General features: G+C 37.5%; 1 protein-coding gene across 7 annotated transcripts in view; it reads left to right on the plus strand.

The window, feature by feature from the left end:
• GATA6 (GATA binding protein 6) overlaps positions 1–18,773 on the plus strand; it is a 38,751-nt gene that overhangs the window by 13,693 nt on the left and 6,285 nt on the right. For all 7 annotated transcript variants that reach the window (XR_015794116.1, XM_088131072.1, XM_088131077.1 and 4 more), the window contains exons 3-6: positions 543–709; positions 7,783–7,908; positions 9,985–10,072; positions 10,155–10,264. Coding sequence is in view for 6 of the 7 variants with exons in the window: in XM_088131072.1 (XP_087987198.1) it covers positions 543–709; positions 7,783–7,908; positions 9,985–10,072; positions 10,155–10,264 (491 nt within the window). In the remaining variant the exon portion in view is untranslated. The remainder of the gene's footprint in view (positions 1–542; positions 710–7,782; positions 7,909–9,984; positions 10,073–10,154; positions 10,265–18,773) is intronic.

The raw sequence follows: 18,773 nt of genomic DNA on the forward strand, positions 1-18,773 counted from the left end.
GGCTTTTGCTGTTCATATGTAATACATTAATGTGTGATAGAAATGACCATGTTACACAGTTTAATTAAATGCTCCTTTGAGAACAAGGGCTAATAATAGGTTTCTCCTAACTCTTATTTACTCAGAAGTCAGTTCCACTGAGCTCAGCCTGGAAGCCTATGTATGTGTAGCTACACTTCTATTCTGTAGAGCAGGGCTTGGTCCTGGGAAAACATGAATAGGGTTGCCTCGTGAAGCAGAACCTGGGGGTCCTACTCTGGAAACAAGAGCTGGATTGGTGTTGCAACTGGCCTTACCTCTTGAGTCTGGTGGCATGGAAATTCATGGGGATTTCCCATTGAAGAGGTTTTGGCTGTGATTGACACAATTTGAGGAGTAAAGTTAATACTTTCTATGAAGCCATGATGGGAGACTACTCTTTGCATTTGGAGGGAGAGTTCTGATGAGGGTGTGGGGAGAGAGGTAAAATAGCCCAGTGCTTCAGCTGGGCCTCCCTCTTGATTTCCATGCTAATCCAGCCTTTCTGCCCTCCTTTGTTGTAGATCTCCTGGATGATCTGAATGAGAGCCGGGAATGCGTCAACTGTGGCTCCATCCAGACCCCCCTGTGGAGAAGAGACGGGACTGGCAACTATCTCTGCAATGCCTGTGGGTTGTACACCAAGATGAATGGCCTCAGTAGGCCCCTGATCAAGCCTCAGAAGAGAGTGGTGAGTAGTAGAGGTGATGGTGCAGAGATAAAAGTATTATAATTCTGTTTCCTCTCCTGTTTAAAGTTGTGCTGATAACTTGTCTATTAATGACATTAAAAAAACAGTCTAGTATGAACTCAGGAGCAGGGGTTACACAACACAATTTATTGTGGTTACTGAATTCATTTTTTGGCTTCCCATGGCACTTTAAGCCACATCAAAAGTAAAATAAAATAATTATTGTGTTGTATAAATGCAGCTGCTGTACCTTTAGCTGAAATAGTTAAGGATTGCATGTGAAGGCAGCAATAAAATAAGAACTCAACTCTATACCCATGCTTTGTTTAACCACTAAATTACACAATTCATTCCCTGCCCCTTCTGTAGCACTGAAATAAAGAGTTAACAGCATCTGGTTGTTGCCTTTCTGCTTTAGTCTTTGAGAGGTCCATACGTGAAAGTAGGACCTCACTGAAAATAAGAAGGTTTAGTAGACACAATTGCAGTGTTGCAAATATTTAAGATTGCAAGTCCTCTTGCAAACAATGGGAGGTCACGTTACTTATCTTTGGTTAACTGACCTTCTCACTTACATGATGCATCTGAGGAAGTGGCCTGCTGTCTACTTTTCAGTGAGAACATTGAATACTGTACTGGGCATGTCCAAGCGTGATTTTTTTGTGCTCTGATAATAAGGAGCACCAGGTGTGACTTGGAGTCTAAAACCATTATCTTCTCTTGAGGCTCTCCTCCTTTCAAAGCTACCCCGAATCCATTTATTTATTTATTTATCAATCAAATTTATATATGCTGCCCATCTCATTGGATAAGTGACTCTAGGTGGCATTACAAATAAAAAACTATAAAATCTTAGCAAAAATATACAAGTTAAAAAGTACAAAAGGTTAAAACTAAAAAAGTTAAAACTAAAAATCTAAAACTAAAAAAAAATTAGAAATCTGATCTTTTTTTTTTTTACATTTTTAGGTGCAAGTTTTTTGGTAATTGAGAGTAGGCAAATGACCTTGATTGTAGTTTAGCACATAGACTTGTTGCGTGCTTTATTCCAGTAAAAGAATATAGATGCTGTCTTCTTAATGAGCATTCATTTGCAGACCATTAGGGCAATAAGCATGCTCTGTTTTAAAAACCAAAACCGAGATGCTCACTCCCTACCAAATGAGCCTTGAGATTTTTAAGTCTGGATTTTAAAGAATTTAAAGTATGTCAGTGTGTGTAAGGATTAGAAACCACCAATTCCTTAGAATGAAACAATCTGCAAAACATCGGTCAAGCATTCTTGACCATTTTTATTTTAATGCCTTCTAAGCTAATTGATGCAGGAAATGGGCAAACCCTAAATGATGCCATTCTTTCTTAAGGGATTTAAATTAGACTTAATTTTTAAGGAGGAGATGTCTTTTTGAAAAGTCTCAATGCCATATGACTGATCTGATCTTTCCGTGTCAATGGCAGATGAGCAAGGTGATAAGTCCTCAGTGTCCCTGTGCAGTTTGAAAGGTGGGACATTAACGTCCAGAGCAGAGAAAGCAAGCAAGGGAGCCTTCCGTCTCCATTGTCCTAATCCTCCCCCAAGGATTCGTTTTGGAGGGAGAGAAGGATAGCAGCAGAACCCTAAACAAACTTTATCCCCCAGTACTTTATTCCAGTATGCCTACTATTTCACTTCCATTGCTGTTATCATCATCATCATCATCATCATCATCATCATCATCATTGCATAGGTAAGGGATATATGGTCAGTTATATATCCTATCTGTGGGTGACCATGGAATAATAATGGCATCATTAACTTAAGAGCTTATATACTAGTGTTTTTTTTAAAAAACTTATCATTGGAAAATAAAATGTATGCAGGGCAACATTGAGAACAAATTATTAAAAATGTTGCTTCTTTGCAGTGGTTGTTTGAGGTTTTGCTGTTAAAATGAGCTGATACTTGTAGGATAATGGATGCTAATTTTAACTTTTATATATATTTCCCTAAAAGAAATATTAAAACACATAAACAAAGAGCTAACAGGCTTTATATGAAACTCTTTCAAGTTCACCTCAGCTTATTTCAAGCTGTGGGCTATTATTGTGTTAACTTTGTTTAATGTATGTTGTCATACAAATAATCAGCACTTTGTTTCCATTCTTATTTATCTAAGCTGTGTCATCTCTGCCAATCTGTTGAAGGACAAACAGACAAATAATGCCCTCAAGTTAGAGACAATGTATTTTTAAAAGTCACACTTTCCTCATGAGATTATCATCTATTCAATGAAGTGCCCTTAAACCAGAAGGCTTTTCAAAGTTAATCACTACCAGGGTTTTGCAATTGGTTATCTCCCTAATTTCATTAAGTGCAGCATAACCTAATTAGGAGGAATGAATGGAATTGATTGCTTTGTCATTTTTTCCTCCAATTCTTTTGCCTTAACGTGCATTGTAGAGATGCTGTACAGCTACAGCATGGTGCTCCCTAAAACTATGTCCATGCATTTCAAACAAGCGAGCAAGAGGGATCACGGACGTATCTTTCTCACATCTGAAAAATCTGTGGCCATGTTAAAATTCAAGAACAGAAATATGATATGCATTTCCATGCTGTGTTTCCATGGTAATAATGCATATTTTTAAAAATAGTTTGGATGTAAGCTACTAAGAATGAACTATCAGTAGCAATAGGTTGAAAGGGATCTATCATTCCCAAGTTCAAGGAGAAATGTATGCCAATTTAAATGGATTTCCTGGAGTCTGGAAAATGGAACTGTTGAGGTTTTTTTTAATTGAAAGCATAGTAATATGACTGTACACTGGGTATAATCCAGCAAAAATTAATCATACTGAGATCAGTCAAAATTATCTCTATAGCTACTTCCATGTAAATGTATGTATTTATTTACTTGTTCAGTTTCTATGGCCACCCATTCATCAGGAGACTGAGTTAAGGGAGACTTCCACCCAGATAAGCAGGTATAAATTTGTACCTATAACTGTGAGAAGTCTGTTTACGTTACCTTTAGTAGAATTTGCAAATGGCTATTGCTCTATGATATTCATTATTAACAATTCCATTTAATGTACAGCTGGCTGGAGCTTAAACTTGCTAGACAGCCAGCCCTAAACACGATCGGAGAATGAATTTATCTACAAAACCATTTGCCTTTTTTTTTTACATTAGAACGCTGACTGATTTGCTCCTGATAAGCTTGAATATCTAGCAATTCATATTATTTCTTTTTCCAAAAATCTTATGCTTATATAGCGTATTTGTCATTAGAACAACATTTTAATGGATGGATTTACTATATTATTGTTATCTTAATTGGATACATTTTATTGGTGCATGTAAAAATAAAACGAGAGTCTTTAGCTCTAAGGCAATAGTAAATAATGTAAGTAACATTATCCTTGAATTAGAAGGACAGTAATCACCAGCCTGGCAGATCCTGGTGAGTTTGTCCAGCACTGCTTGAGGCAAAGGAGCCTCCCTCAGCTAGGTTTGACTCCCGGTGTCCGGATAGACTTAGGCAGATTGTTTCCTTGACCACTTTATGGAATTCTGGGATCTTTTCTTACCTCCCAGTCTAGTCTACAGCCTTATTTATTTTGTTTGTCACATTTGTAAGGCTGTCCGACTCCAGGAAGGCTCTGGGTGGCGGATGACATTAAAAACAGCAAGAAACGATATAATAAAGGAAAGAATGGGATGTGTCCAGAAGCGAACCTTCAAACTATCAGACAGAACCCTATGAGAGGCTGGCCACCTGCCCTAAGCCAAGGCTAAGGCTGCCCAGAGTTGCTGGGAGTCAGGCAGCATATTAATTAATTAATGAAATAAATAGCCATGTTTTTAAAGACCTTTTAAGTATGGTAATGGTGGGGCCCCATGGACCTCTGTTCTAGAGAGTAAGTGCTGTGACAGAGAACTCCCACTTCCTGGGTGCCATCAGATGACATTGTTTAATCAGTGGGACTTGGGATCTCCAAGTGGTCTCCTATTCAAATATTGACCAGGTCTATCTATGCTTATTTTTCTCAAGATCAGCCCAGATGATCCATCAAAACATACTTAAATAGGAGCATAACTTGCATTTTTAGATATACAGGTAGTCCCTGGGTTAAGAACGCTTGGTTTAAGGATGAGGCATAGTTAAGCATGGAACCTATTGTAGCAAAATTTGAGTTAAATACACAATGATTTGAGCTAAATAAACAATGGCTCAAGTTCATTACACAATACTACTTATACAGTATTATACAATAATACTGTTCCGGCTTATATGCAAATTCGACTTAAGGATAGACCTTGGAACAGAACTCGTTCTTAAATTGGGGACTATCTGTACAAGGAGGAGCCCTGATTACAGCAGGAAAAGAAAATTTTAAGATTGTATCCAATGGTATCTATTCACTGTGGTTGCCTTTGCAGCCCCCAGAACTGCTTCAAAAAGTTGGGTTATCCCCCATAGCAGACCTGGAGGGCCCATAAAGGAAGTAGTTCTTTGCATGAGTGAAAGTTTGCTGCTACAATTTTGTCAACAACAACAACAACAACAATAATAATAATAGGAGGAGGAGGAGGAGGAGGAGGAAACAGACAAGTTTTGTTTTTATTATACTGGTTAGATTAACAGAACCAGCAGTTCAGAAATGTTCCTAGCAAGCCAATAGATTCTTTTGCAAAAAGAAGTATGGGGCTGTCTAAGCTAACTCATTTTTGCTGTAGTGCATTCTTTTATAACCTTGAAGAAGGCAACTACAGCTTCCTGGAATGACATTTTCTGTGCTGTGTTTGCATGCTTGCTAAGCTCTAGTCAGACACTTTTTTTTTTTTTAAATTAACACTGCAATTCTTTTGCAAAACAGCAGATTTATGATATAGCTGGAATTCCTTGTCTGTGATTAATGTAAAAGAGATCAATTGCTTCAAGTAATGTTATAAACCCATCACTTTGTATGTTTATGGGGACTCTTTCCCCTTTGGGTCCAAACTCCGCAATTGTTGTATAATTATTTCTGATGGAAAGTTGCCTCTTCTTGGCTTCAGACATCAAGAAGACAGTCCTAAATGACTTGTTTATAATATAGGCCTTTCTGTTCTGTGTGAGCTTACTGATACTTCCCCTCTCGCCCTCTACAATGCAAGCCCACTTCTGCAAAACATCTTGGAATGTGACTTATTCCACAGAACTCTCACAGACTAGTGGGAAGTGATTTATACATTCAGATGATCCCAAAACAATTTTGGGGTGGGGGCAGACTGGGCAGAATTTCCTGAAACCATCATGGTTCAGAAGACATTCTTTTTAGACATAGCTCTTATCGCCTTTTATTTGTTATTTCATGGAAATGGGAGGTGTTTTTTTTTAATGACCAGCTCATATACTGAAGGAGCTAAGAAGAGATGGAGTGCATAAGAATTAACATTAAATGACATAAGAATAGGTACACAAATCAAGGTTTCAGTGACACATCACATTTCAAAATATTCTAGGGCCATTTAAATGCACAACATAGTGTGTAAGAATGTTTCATTATATTTTTTCATTATTATATTTTTATTAAGCATTTTTAAGGAAAGGAAAAGAAAAAAAGAGGAAAGAAAAAATAAAGCACAAAATAGATAAACAGGGAATTTTCAAGCACCATAAATTAGGTTAAAAATTTCAGTTTTTCTTTGGTTAGTTTTAAATAACTGAAAGTACTATAATGTACTAAAATCGTTGATAAAATCCAGATAATATAATCAGCAATAATCAGTGCAGTACAAATCATAAAATGAGATTAATAATTACAGTAGTTTCTATTGGGTTCTTTGTCTTCTCTGAGCTTGGTTATCCTCTTGTAGAAACCCAACAGTTCAACCCTGAGCTACAGATATTTCCTTCAATTGCTACCAAGTATGGGTGTCATTATGTTTCAGAAAGCTCTGTATCAGATTTACTTTTGAAATACAGTTATTTTGGACATCAAGGCATACTCCCAGAGCTTAATTAATTAGCCATTTTTCTGCAGAAGGAATCATGTATGCTTTCCAACTGAAAATGTAGAGTATTTTTGCAGCTGTTACCATGTACAAAGTAAATCAATATACTTGGTGGGACTGTAAGATTTAGTAATATTTAGTTTTTAAAAATAGCGGATTGGAAAGGAAATTCAGATTTTAAATGTTGTTTTATTCTATTATGCATCATTTTCCAAAGTTGTTGAGCTTACATTATTGCCACCAAATATGGAAAAATGGTAATTACATTTCCAACAATTTTTAGAAAATGAACTATCCATTTTAGCAATCAGAACTGGAGTAATATATCAGCAATAAAACATTTTATACCAGTTTCCTCAAAGTGTAATATTCGGTGCGAATTTAATGTTTTTCTTCCACTGAAATTCCCATTACTGCACAGCAATTACTGTATCTAAATTCTGCATTTATTTAATCCTACAGTCTTTAACTTGTTTGGGTCCTGAGCTCACCAACAACTGATAAAAAAAGGCCCAGCTCATGCCCCAAATTTTATGTTACAAGGTTTTCAAATTCAGGCACATTTCTGCAGTTCTTTTACAGCTATATTCTTTATTTGAAGATATGAAAACCAGTTGGGTGGTTCTGACCATTCCAAAAGAGAAAAATCTCCAAAGATTTTATCTTTGTCTTATTACTAATCACTTCTTGCAGTCTATACAATTTGCACCTTTTACTGACTTTTAAAGGATCTCAATGAGAAAAGTTAATCATGCCCAAGCTGAGGTCTTATTTTGTCAAGGGGAACTAAAAGCAACCAATTTAGTCTGAAATCAGTCAGATAAGCTCTGGGACCAAATGCGTAAGCATGGCTGAAGACACAACATGGTTCACGGCCCTGAAGGAGATGTGTTCCAATGCTTTTAAGCTATAAAAACCTTTATTCTTGTGAAATGTTGAGACTCTCCCTTGCCTTCTCTACCTGTTATTTACTGGTGCCTCCTCTTCTTTTCACAGGCGCTTTTCTAAATTCCTGCAGCTGCTTGTGGGGGAGGAGGGTCAAATCACACATTGGGCCATTGATGTTTTCCATTCCCTTGTGTTTGTCTCTCAGCCTTCTTCAAGACGACTGGGCTTGTCTTGTGCCAACTGTCATACTACAACCACCACCCTTTGGCGCAGGAATGCAGAAGGAGAGCCCGTATGCAATGCTTGTGGCCTGTACATGAAGCTTCACGGGGTAAGCAGCTGCTTCAGGAGCTCTTTCAGTTTCATGGACACGCTGTCTTGCAGCTATTCCTCAGGGGGAATGCTTGTTAAGATGTACAGAAGGCCATATCTGACCCTGCTAGAGAAATCCCAGAGGAATAAGAATACTTTTCTTGCTTGTTTGTTTTACATGTTTGCAATTGCATCCAGCAGCTAAAAGATACAGGGGAATGTCAACAGAGAAATGGCACCCCTCTGTGTCACCCCCCCCTCATATAATGCTTCAGTGAAGCTATGCTGAACACAAAGCAGAAGTAATTAGTTGTTGCTACTGCCAGGCCTGATATATTGCAAATGATAAGGGGAAGGGGAACTATTCTCCATTTTAAAGTATCCTTCAGTTTGGGACATTCTAATAACAAATAAGCTTCCCTGTTAAATGCTGACAAATGAGAAGAGGAGGCTAGTTGAGAGGGGCCACTTTTTATCATATACTATCAAATACAAATAAGAACGTTTCAGAAGCCAAGAGGAATGTCTTTGTTTCTGTCCATGCACTTACTGTTTATTTATTTGGTATTCTTTATACTACATTGGGGTGCACTCTTAAAATAAAGAGAAAAATATTATAAAATATTAACAAATAAAATAGGGAGGGAGGAAGGAAGGAAACAAGGAAACAAAATTTGTATATAGCATTCACATTGGGAAGGGCTAAATACATAGATGGTTTATTAATAACTGCTTAAAGGTGTAATTTTGACATCTCCCAAATATGTTGGGGAAGACCATGACTGAGAACAGGCACTATGGATAACATACAAGTTGTGGCACAAACATCAAGATCTCTGTCTATGAAGCTCCTGAAGATCAAAGAAGTAATCAGAAGTAATTTCCAGTTAGGATAGATGGGTTACAGTTCTGCTGAGTCTACCTTTGCTCAAAGGTCAGCAGCATTCTCAGAACTTTGGGTTGTTTGTTAAGGATGATGAACATGGAACCCAAAGTTGTTTGCCTACAGTGGTCTTGAACATGTAGGCTTCATTCCAATGGGCTATGTATCTGAGTATGTATAAAGTGAACATTATAGTACTGAGTTTTGCTATTTCAATGCCTCATCTTATAAAATAACTCTGCTTCTGTGGCAGCCTTCCCAAAACTGAGTGCCTTTCAGAGGTGTGGACTTCAATCTCCAGTCCTCCAACTTTGTTAGGCTCTTACTGAGAATTCTAGAAGCTGAACGTGCATCTGGAGAGCACATAAGATGTGAAGGCTAATCTAACTAATCTATACATTAGCCACCCAGAGTCATTGTAATTGGGTGGCCTAGAAATTTAAAATATAAATAAATCCAATAAATAAATGATAAATAAATATTGATTATATCAGTTTAAAAAGTGGGACAGGCACTCAAAACCACAAGATGCACAAGGGACAGGAAGGGGAGGGAAAGGGGTCTTCTTCAAAGCCTAAAAGTATGGTGAGCCTCTTGCTGGTATTCATGCACAGTTCAAGGTAGGCTAATATTCTCTTCCTGAAGCTCTTGTTCCCTTGGGCAATGGGTGGGACTAGAATGTGCTTTCTGCAGCACTTCCTAATCCCAGCGTTAGCCAGAGTTGAGATTCTCTCTGGCATGGGAGGCAGAAGCAAGCTGATCCTTCTTTGCCTGATGTAAAAGGCCAAGGTGATTTCTCTGTTGCCCTATCTTCTTCCTGGCGGATAGGAGATGCCATTTAGTGAAATACAGGACATTTTGTATGAACACTCAGTAGCTGTATAATTAATTAGGAAGTAGTCCTGAAAGGAGGAAGAGACAAAAAAGTTGAGTGGCTTGCTAATCCCAAAAGCTTGTGGTGAGGCAGAGCTCTTGCTTTTTAATATATTTTATTTTTAAAATTTAAAATGACAATAAGACAATTCTAATTGGAAATGTTGGGGTGAATGGACAATAGGGTACCTTCCAGTGGATCTGGGGCTTAAGATCACTCTGCTGAACATAATGGTATAATTTTGCTTATGGCAGGATAGCTCTGATGGAGGCTGGTAAATCTCCTAAGAGGAAATAATTTCTGAAATTTGATGTTTTATGTTTCTGCGTTCTCATTAGGTGCCCCGACCTCTTGCTATGAAAAAAGAGGGAATTCAAACCAGGAAACGAAAACCGAAGAACATAGCTAAGACAAAATCATGCTCTGGTAAATATACTCAAGGAGCCTGAACAGGGACTGAGAATTTTCTGGGGTGTAGTTGTCCTAATGCAGGGTGTTACCATTGCAGGTAATAATAACAATAATGCTGTTCCTATGACTCCAACTTCCACATCTTCTACAAACTCAGATGACTGTAGAAAAAATGCTTCCCCCGGCACACAAACAACAGCCTCAGGGGTAAGTGATAAAATAATATCTATACTTGCAAGTGGATTTCCATTGCTCATGTTATCTCTACTTTTATCTTATCTACTATTATAACAGTAATCTAAATAAACTGCTCTGTTTGTTAGCTGATACTGGAGTGGGAATTTCTCAGGAAATTGCCCATAAATGCAAACATAGTGTAAATCTAAAGTACTTTACAAACATCTTTATTAAAAGTTTGCTTGCAGACACATATCTTATTTATACTATATTGGATTATATATTATATTGTACTGTGTATTATATATTATATTGTACTGTGTATTATATATTATATTGTGCTGTATAATATATATTACATTGTACTAAGTTGTCTAGTAGACATTGGCTCTGGTCCCGGGTGGGAAGATTCACAGGTTAAAACATTGTCCATGTACACTGCATCCTTTTTTAGCAAGATTCATTCAAATTCAGCAACCAAACCAAGGAGGGAATTCTCAGAATAACTATAAAACAATATACAGTAATTGTATTCATATAACACCTCAGTCTTACTCATTCCCTCAGGGAAGTCTCCTTTCTTATATTTGTGGAGTGGTGAAGAAGCTTAGTAGAATAACTTTTGTTTCAACTAGATATTTCTTTAGCATCTGATACAATTTAAAGTTGATTTTTTATACAAGTGTATAGAAACAAGATTCACAAAGGAATTCATGCTCAAATTATTGCATGCTAGCTTATACCAGGGCTGTGAACATCATGATAATAATAACAACAGCATCATCAACAACCTTTCCTCTGGGAACTCAAGAAAATGCTCATATTCTCATAAGAAGAACTAAATGATAATGACTGGATCCAAGTCACTGAGAGAGATTTAGAGTCAAGTGAATCTAGATCTTTTCATCCATCATCCTAAACCCCCACACCACATCCTTTTAGCTTAGTAGTCATCAGATCTCTTATAGTGTAGTACGGTCTCATATTATCAGAATACCCATTTAGAAGGCTTTTGAGACAAGAGAAGCCACTATAAAGCAATTTAACAAGATCCAATTAAAGTTACCACTTCATATCAAAACAAAGCATTATTCTGCAGAACAAGCAATAGAATTTTCTGCAAGGGGATTCTCTAGCCAACCCACAATAAAAATATAAATTTATATTAGTTTTGCACATTAATTTCTATGGAGATACATTAAATTTTACTGTACTTAGAGCTTCATTGGAATATACAAATTAAAGCTAACATATTACTGACCTTAAAGATTAAAGTGCCTTATGTATTACCACATGAAGATAAATTATACAGGCGACCTATACAAATAGCTATAATTTAACTAGAAATATAATACATCTCAGTATAGTGAAAACTAATATCTTCAGGTGACATTTAGCCTGTCCTAGATTTCTCTAATGATGAAAAGGTGGGAAATTTCTTTTAATTGTTTAGTAACAGCCCACCCAAGAGAATCCTCTTTCTTTTTACTCTGTGAATAAGAAAGTGATTATACAATAAATTTAACAGGAACCCCTTATTCCAAATTCACTTTCCTAAACAAAACAAAACAAATCAGTCCCCCCCACCAAGAGACTGGATCAGCCCTTGATTAATGGATCAATAGATCAATTGATTTAGATTAATGGCCACATTTAAAATTTTAGACTTATATTGGGTCTAAAATGGGTGCACTCACAAAATGACTGCTATAGGAAAACTTTACTTTTTACAAAATAGCTGCCACACTGGATGCTACTTGTCACAAAACATCCATTTATCACGAAGCAAATTGTTCTCTTCCTGTTTGGGGATTGTACACCTCATTCCACAAGAACTAGAAACTTGTATGTTTTTTAAATGCAAGTTCAGTACTTGACCTCTATCTGATACATCAGTCACCATTCTCAGCAAGTTTGCTGGATTCAATCCAATCTACTTTAAATACATAGGGCTTAAGTTAAGCCATGGGTAACTTTTCTCCCATTAATTTCAGTAGGATCAAAATGCAATTAGATTTTCTGGATTCGTTCCATTATTTTCAATATTTTCTACTTTTATTTTCTGCTACAATAACAGACCATAATTAAAATACCCTTAAGTATGTCAGTTCAGATTTGTTACATTAAAATTCCCAACAGGAAACAAGGGGGGAGGGTTACTGATTGCAACAAACGAGGAGGGGAATCTTATCCCTTGACATATTCCAGAAAAGAAACTTTCCTTCCTTGGTGGCTGTCTGAAAATGAAAATACATGCTTGCATTTAAGTGTATGTGTCCATACAATTTATACAATGAAAACTAGTCTGAGATGTTAGAAATACTTATTCAGTCAAAGTGTGAATAGTGAGGAGCATTTGATTAATTTACAGACTGAGAGTGCAACCTTAAATCAAAAGCGCTTTGTCTGGAAGAGACTGGGATGAGGCACAAGTTGGCCAAAATCCCCCTCAGCTTGTGAGAAGTTCTTTCTTTTGGTTGACCCCAAAGATTTGTTGTCAGAAAAATCCTCATCTCTGGCCAAAACATGCTGGCAGAGAAAACAGAACTAATCGAGACAGGGCAGGATGAGGAGAAAATCAAACCACATATAAAGCCCCTCCAGATTAGGGACCCACCCATATTATTGGCACAGATGGAGGTCAAGCCAAGGGTAGCCTTCATAAATTTCCAATACACTGACTTCAGTGGGATATGAGAACACAATTTTGTCATCCTTTCTTAAACTATGCCTACCCTGGTAATATTGAAGCCAAGATGTTGGCAAATGGGCTTCCCAAATGTTGGATCACTTGGCTTCTGGACATTTTGGCCATGTGAACAAAACCATTCTCATAAGACCTTAATGCAGAGATGGACTACCTGCACTCCAAAACTGCACTCATCTTCAGAAACCCCTCTAACTACAGTATTGTTTAAAATTAGTAACATGGTTTCCAAATACTTTGAGGCAGAAAACACAAGATAACTTTAGGTATAATGTCTGAAATTGTGTTAAGTGAAAAAGCAAAGAACTCCACCAAACTCTTTCCAGAAAAACAAAGATCTCAGTTTTGTCCATGAATGTACTCCTGCCCACTTGGCATCATTGCCTTGTCCATCCTTGACACATACTGCTCCCCCCTCATATTAATTGTGGATCCATCCACCCAAATAATTGTTCATTCATGCAATTCATGCAGGATGAAACTAGTGCTGTGCTGAGACCTGAATTTGAAGGACAAAAAAAACACCTGAGCATGCCCAGAATTCCTGTTGGAAAGACTCTGAAACAACTGTTTCTTTTTCTGAGCTCATACAGCTGCCCTCCGTGATCCTGGGAGAAGACACATCTGGTTTGGAGATGTTTTTGGCAGCTTGCATCCATCCAAAATTACATTTTGCCATTTGAATCCAGATCTCTGCATAGCCCTGTTAGAAATGTCCACAAATAAAACATACTAGCAAAACTCTCCTCTGACCAAATTTGGTTCTGTACAAAAACTTTCCCTATCCTTACATTCCCAGATACAAAGGCAGGGTGTTCTCAAAACATACATCTTCAAGATTGCATGAGCAACATGTACACCCATTATTCCCTCCACATAGTGTACAAGGGGAAATTGAAGAGAGGAACTGGGCAGATTCAATAGGTATGTTATAGAGGTCACTGTTACATTTGTGGGTGCCCCACTACTAATCCAATAATGTGTATTTCCTAGGTGTAAAGATTTTTATTTTATTGGTTTGTATGCTAAAGAAGAGGGTGCTATTCTGACAGCAGACTACAATTTGTAGAAAGCACTGTATTTATTTATTTATTTATTTATTCGTTCAATCATTTATTTATTTATTTATTTATTCATTCATTCATTCAGCTGTTGGTTTTCAATGAATTAAATCATGGCGGTTTACAGCAAAACATATATACATGTATATAATATTAGTCATATAATTAGCTTAAAGAGCTCTTCAAAGGGGCTGCTTTTTAGTCAGTTTCTGTAAATGTTTCTTATAATCCACTGGATTGTACTGTATTTTGATGTTCCCTGACTCCGTTCCTTTTCATCTGAATTTCTGATCAAATATCTGCTTGTCCGTAAAACAGAAAATGTCCTTCTGCAAATGTATGTATATCCATTCCAGTGTGTTTAGCTCTGGCTCTGGCTCCAGTTGTATTTCTAGCTATGAAATGATGCAGTCCTTTGCCTGTTTGTTTGGAACAAAGTCCAACAGAGTTCGAAGGAATTTATTGTTATGTACCATTTAACATATATTACCAGTAATAGTATTGAAGGCAAAAGGAGAAGAGGACGGCAGAGGATGAGATGGTTAGATAGCATCACTGAAGCAATGAGCATGAAACTGAGCAAACTCAGGGAGGCAGTGAAGGACAGGAAGGCCTGGCGCAATATGGTTCATGGGGTCACGAAGAGTCGGACACGACTTAACAACTAAACAACAACCAGTAATAGTGGAGGAAGGAACATAACTTTTGCCAAGCATTTGAACTGCCACTAGATGGGAACAAGGAATTAGAGTTGGTGTCTCTTTGGTGCCACTTAGTGGAGGTGCAGATTTTGTGGAGCGCAAAATCATGACTCTAATATGTATTCTGCTGAGTAAGTGTCTATGAACATAATGTACGAGGTATCTGATCTACATGTTGAGTACAGCTGTTAAGTATGTGCTCCCTCATCTGAAGTCTTGCTAAACCAAACAGGTAGGTACGTAGGTAGGTAGGTAGGTAGATAGATAGATAGATAGATAGATAGATAGATAGATAGATAGATAGATAGATAGATAGATAGATAGAGGCATTGCCTGACCACAGCAACTAGTGAGTTATTACTATGTTCACGCTCAGCTTTAAGGTGTATTATTAAGCAGTCAATGAAGTTCCACTAGAATAAATTATATTTAGAGATAAATTTTGATCATTTCAATATATATTTGCAGAAGGAAACATGTATCATGTGAAGGAGAAATATGTGTCTCCAAACATGCACTAAGCTGTTGCAGGTAATCTTCACTTCTTGAATCCTTTGGATGTGGCCATATAACCCACTCAGTACCAACCAGATAGATGCAATTTTATGTGATGCATTTAAAAAGTGGCTGTTAACATGCTGCTCTTGAATGTTTTGAGCAGAGGGGGGCAAGAGGTAAATTCGACAAATTGTTGAAATAGATCAAAAAGGGCACCAACTCTCTTTTGTTTAATAACAGCCATCACTAAAGACAGACATATTTTGGGCAGTTGAAAGGAAGAAAGATTTGGATAGTGAGTGGGTGGGGGGAGACAAGAACTGAATGTACAAAGAAACTATAAACTCAGTTTTGTAATAAAACCAAACTTCTGGACTGAGCATATGCTCAAAGGTATCTTCTCATATCACATCTAGGATTTTAGGCTCCATCCCACACTATTTGGCACTGACTGGCACAGGCTGGTAGATCTCAAGTTTTGATCCAAAATAGATTATCAGTACATTTGGAGTTATGAATACAGGTTGTGGTGCTTAAGTGGACTTGCCCATTCATAACATGAGCAGCATGAAGATATTACCAGTTGCAGAACACCAATTTCCCTGCATGGTGCCTCCTACCCTTGTTAATCTTTTCTTTTTCTGGGCAAAGAGTGCACTTCCAATAAAGCACTAGACTGTAAGCACCCTCATTTTTTCCCCTAAGACAGCTTATAGGGCTCATTTGGGCCCAGAACATTTTTGTAAAGATGATGCTCTTCCACACTTTCTACATTTGCTACAACTAACCTTACTAATGTTACCCTCATGGCAATCATTAACAAATAGCATTGCCCAAAGTCACAGTATTTGCTCATACAAATCATATGAAAATGATCTGATTGTGTCAAGCCAGATGCTTGATTGCATTGAAAAAGCAAAGAAAAGCAAAGGGGATTTGCCCTACAGGAAAGTTGCTTTGTGGTGTGTATAGTGTGAAACTGTAAAGCTATATGCATTTCAAACTGCAATTTGGTTAACGTGCTCTAGTTTGGGTTTAAAGCTCTTTTGAAATTTTGGTGCTGGTTTCATAATGGGATTATTTTCTTTATATTTTAAATTTAATGGGTTTAATTATCTTTTGTAAGCTACCTCCCATTCTTGTGGTCCTAAATAAAGAACACTGCTGAAGGTAGAGCAAGGCGGGTCCTGAATGGTTTTGTATTAGCCTTCTCTAATCTGACATCCCCTGGATGTGTGATATTCTTCTCTTGTGTTATCCATCACTAACAGATGCTCAAACCTGGAGACTGGGGATGATGGGAGAAGTAGTCAGATAAAATTGGAGGGAGTCAGGTTGGGGAAAGCTGGATATACAGTAGTATAATTCTTTGCCAATCAGAAAAATTCCAAATTGACAGGAGAGATTAAAAGATATGTTCAGGACTGAATAGGAAGGAAGTTTTAGACACTAGTGCTTTTCAGTTCTTGGAAAGGTTGTTAATGGACTGAAGAAAACAAATTCTTTTCCTGGGATAGAAATGATTTATTACATTTTTCTAGACAACTCTGCCAAAAGCATTGCTAAAAATGTGGAGATTCAGCAAAAATTCATAGAGACAACAATTATATTCAGCTGAAACTCACTTTAATTCCCTCAAACAGTGAAAGCTTCAGAAGGATACTGAGGCACAACCTATTTTCTGTATGCAAGAAAGCAGGTAGATTGGCTTTTGCCACACAGCCAATGGCACTTGTTTGACTCAGAAGTGATCAGGAGCCATTTGCCCCATTCTCACTGGCATCTGATTACGGCCATTTTAAAAACATCACTGGTTTATGGACCATAACATCTTCCATCCCAAGGGCATAGTGAGTAAATAGAAGGAGACTGTAATAACTAAACAATATGAGAAACACTCTCTGAATACCCTCAAGTCCACCCGGATGTTCTTGCTGCCCTTTAGCTTTATTCTCAGCCATGGCACTGAAAATTACTGTTATAGGGATGCCAGAGGATGGGAAAGTCCATCTCCTCTTCTCTGCACACCACCTCCTGTGCAGGACAGTTGCTGATCCACTTGCACTATTCTGAGGGGCCCTCAGGCCCCATCCACCTTGTGATTTAGCACTTTAAGGACCCCATCCAAATGACATAGGATGGACAGCTAAGGAGTCATGATACTCCAGAGAAGTGCCTGATTTGGGCACAGTAAAATAAAAATGTCTTGTCTGGGTGGTGGGTCAGGGAGGCGGGGGTGGGGGCTTGGACTCACTTCACTGCCTGCCCCAGTCTGGTGTCTCAGATGGCTGCTTCCAGGAGCCTAATAGCTAATTGTGGGCTTGATTCCAAAACAGTGAGATGTGAATTAACCATCTTAAAGAAGAAGGAAGGACTAAATGAACTGAATTTGGTGATCATTCATAGCAGCTTGGGACACATTGTCTAGAGCAGTCAGTCTGTTTTTCCACTCCAGTGGCTGATCTCTTATCACAAGGTCAGCTTCTGGAATTTGCACTGAAACTCTGTACCGTATTGAATGTCCTCTGAGGGTTGTCTGTAGCCCAGACTGAAGGTCCGTCACATGCAGCTGCACGCCAAAGTGGACATCTGAGCAGTGAGAAAAGGACCAGCGCGTGTGTGTGTGTGTGTGTGTGTGTGAAAAATAGGGCTTCACGGTGGAGCATTTCTTCCTTTTAAGATTTTAAGGTTTTTATATCATTGTTAAACTCAGCAGAGTTTTAAAGTGAGTCTTAGAAACATGAAAGTCCTCCTTGCCATAATGAATTTCTGGAGGATTAACTGTGTTGGAACAAGATCTTATGCATCTGAAAGGGCAGTTCAATAAAGATGAGAGGATGCTGACTGCTGTACTGGAATTGTTTGAATATAAAGCACAACATGTTTCAGACAAGGTTCTTCAGGGACTCTGGCAGCTCAGACATATTAATGGAAGAAATTTAAATCAAATCTTAAAGAAGTCTTATATAAAACACAGAGAAAACCTTAATAAAAATACATTTGAAGTTTCTTCAGGAAATAAATATACATAAATGGTACAAAGACATTCAAAAGTACATTCCCTTATTCCTTTAGCCAACTTAGGACAGATGCCAGTTGTAAAATCTATTGCAAAAATTCTCAAGCTAATAAAAAATATTTGAAGAATACAAAATATATAGATAAACCAAGCATAAATGAAATCGCTCTTAAACCACAGATAATTAAATGATTACAATTATCTATGGTTGCTGGATTCACATATCACATTAAACCATTAAGCCATGAGTTATAAACCAGAATTGTGGATGAGTTAATTCATAATGCTAAGCCCAAGCTGAACAAATCATATTTTGGCCTAACCTGATATATGAAACCAGCCATTATTTTTATTCAGATCCAAATAAAGGGAGCAACATTTATTCATTCATTGGTGTAATATGTCAGAGTTTCCATTAAAGTTTCTTCATTTCAAGATGGCTCATCCTTACAACCTTTATGTTTTTAACTAAAATTGGTTAGTCTTTATGCAGCACCTGATTCATTCTTTTTTGTCGTAATAAAATCTTAGGGCCGTGGCTTCCTGGTTTTGT

This window comes from Python bivittatus, unplaced genomic scaffold (genome assembly GCF_059951505.1).
Source record: "Python bivittatus isolate LINGU-HERP-01145 unplaced genomic scaffold, Pbiv_v1 ctg000840_np1212, whole genome shotgun sequence".
In the NCBI taxonomy this organism is placed as follows: Eukaryota; Metazoa; Chordata; class Lepidosauria; order Squamata; family Pythonidae; genus Python; species Python bivittatus.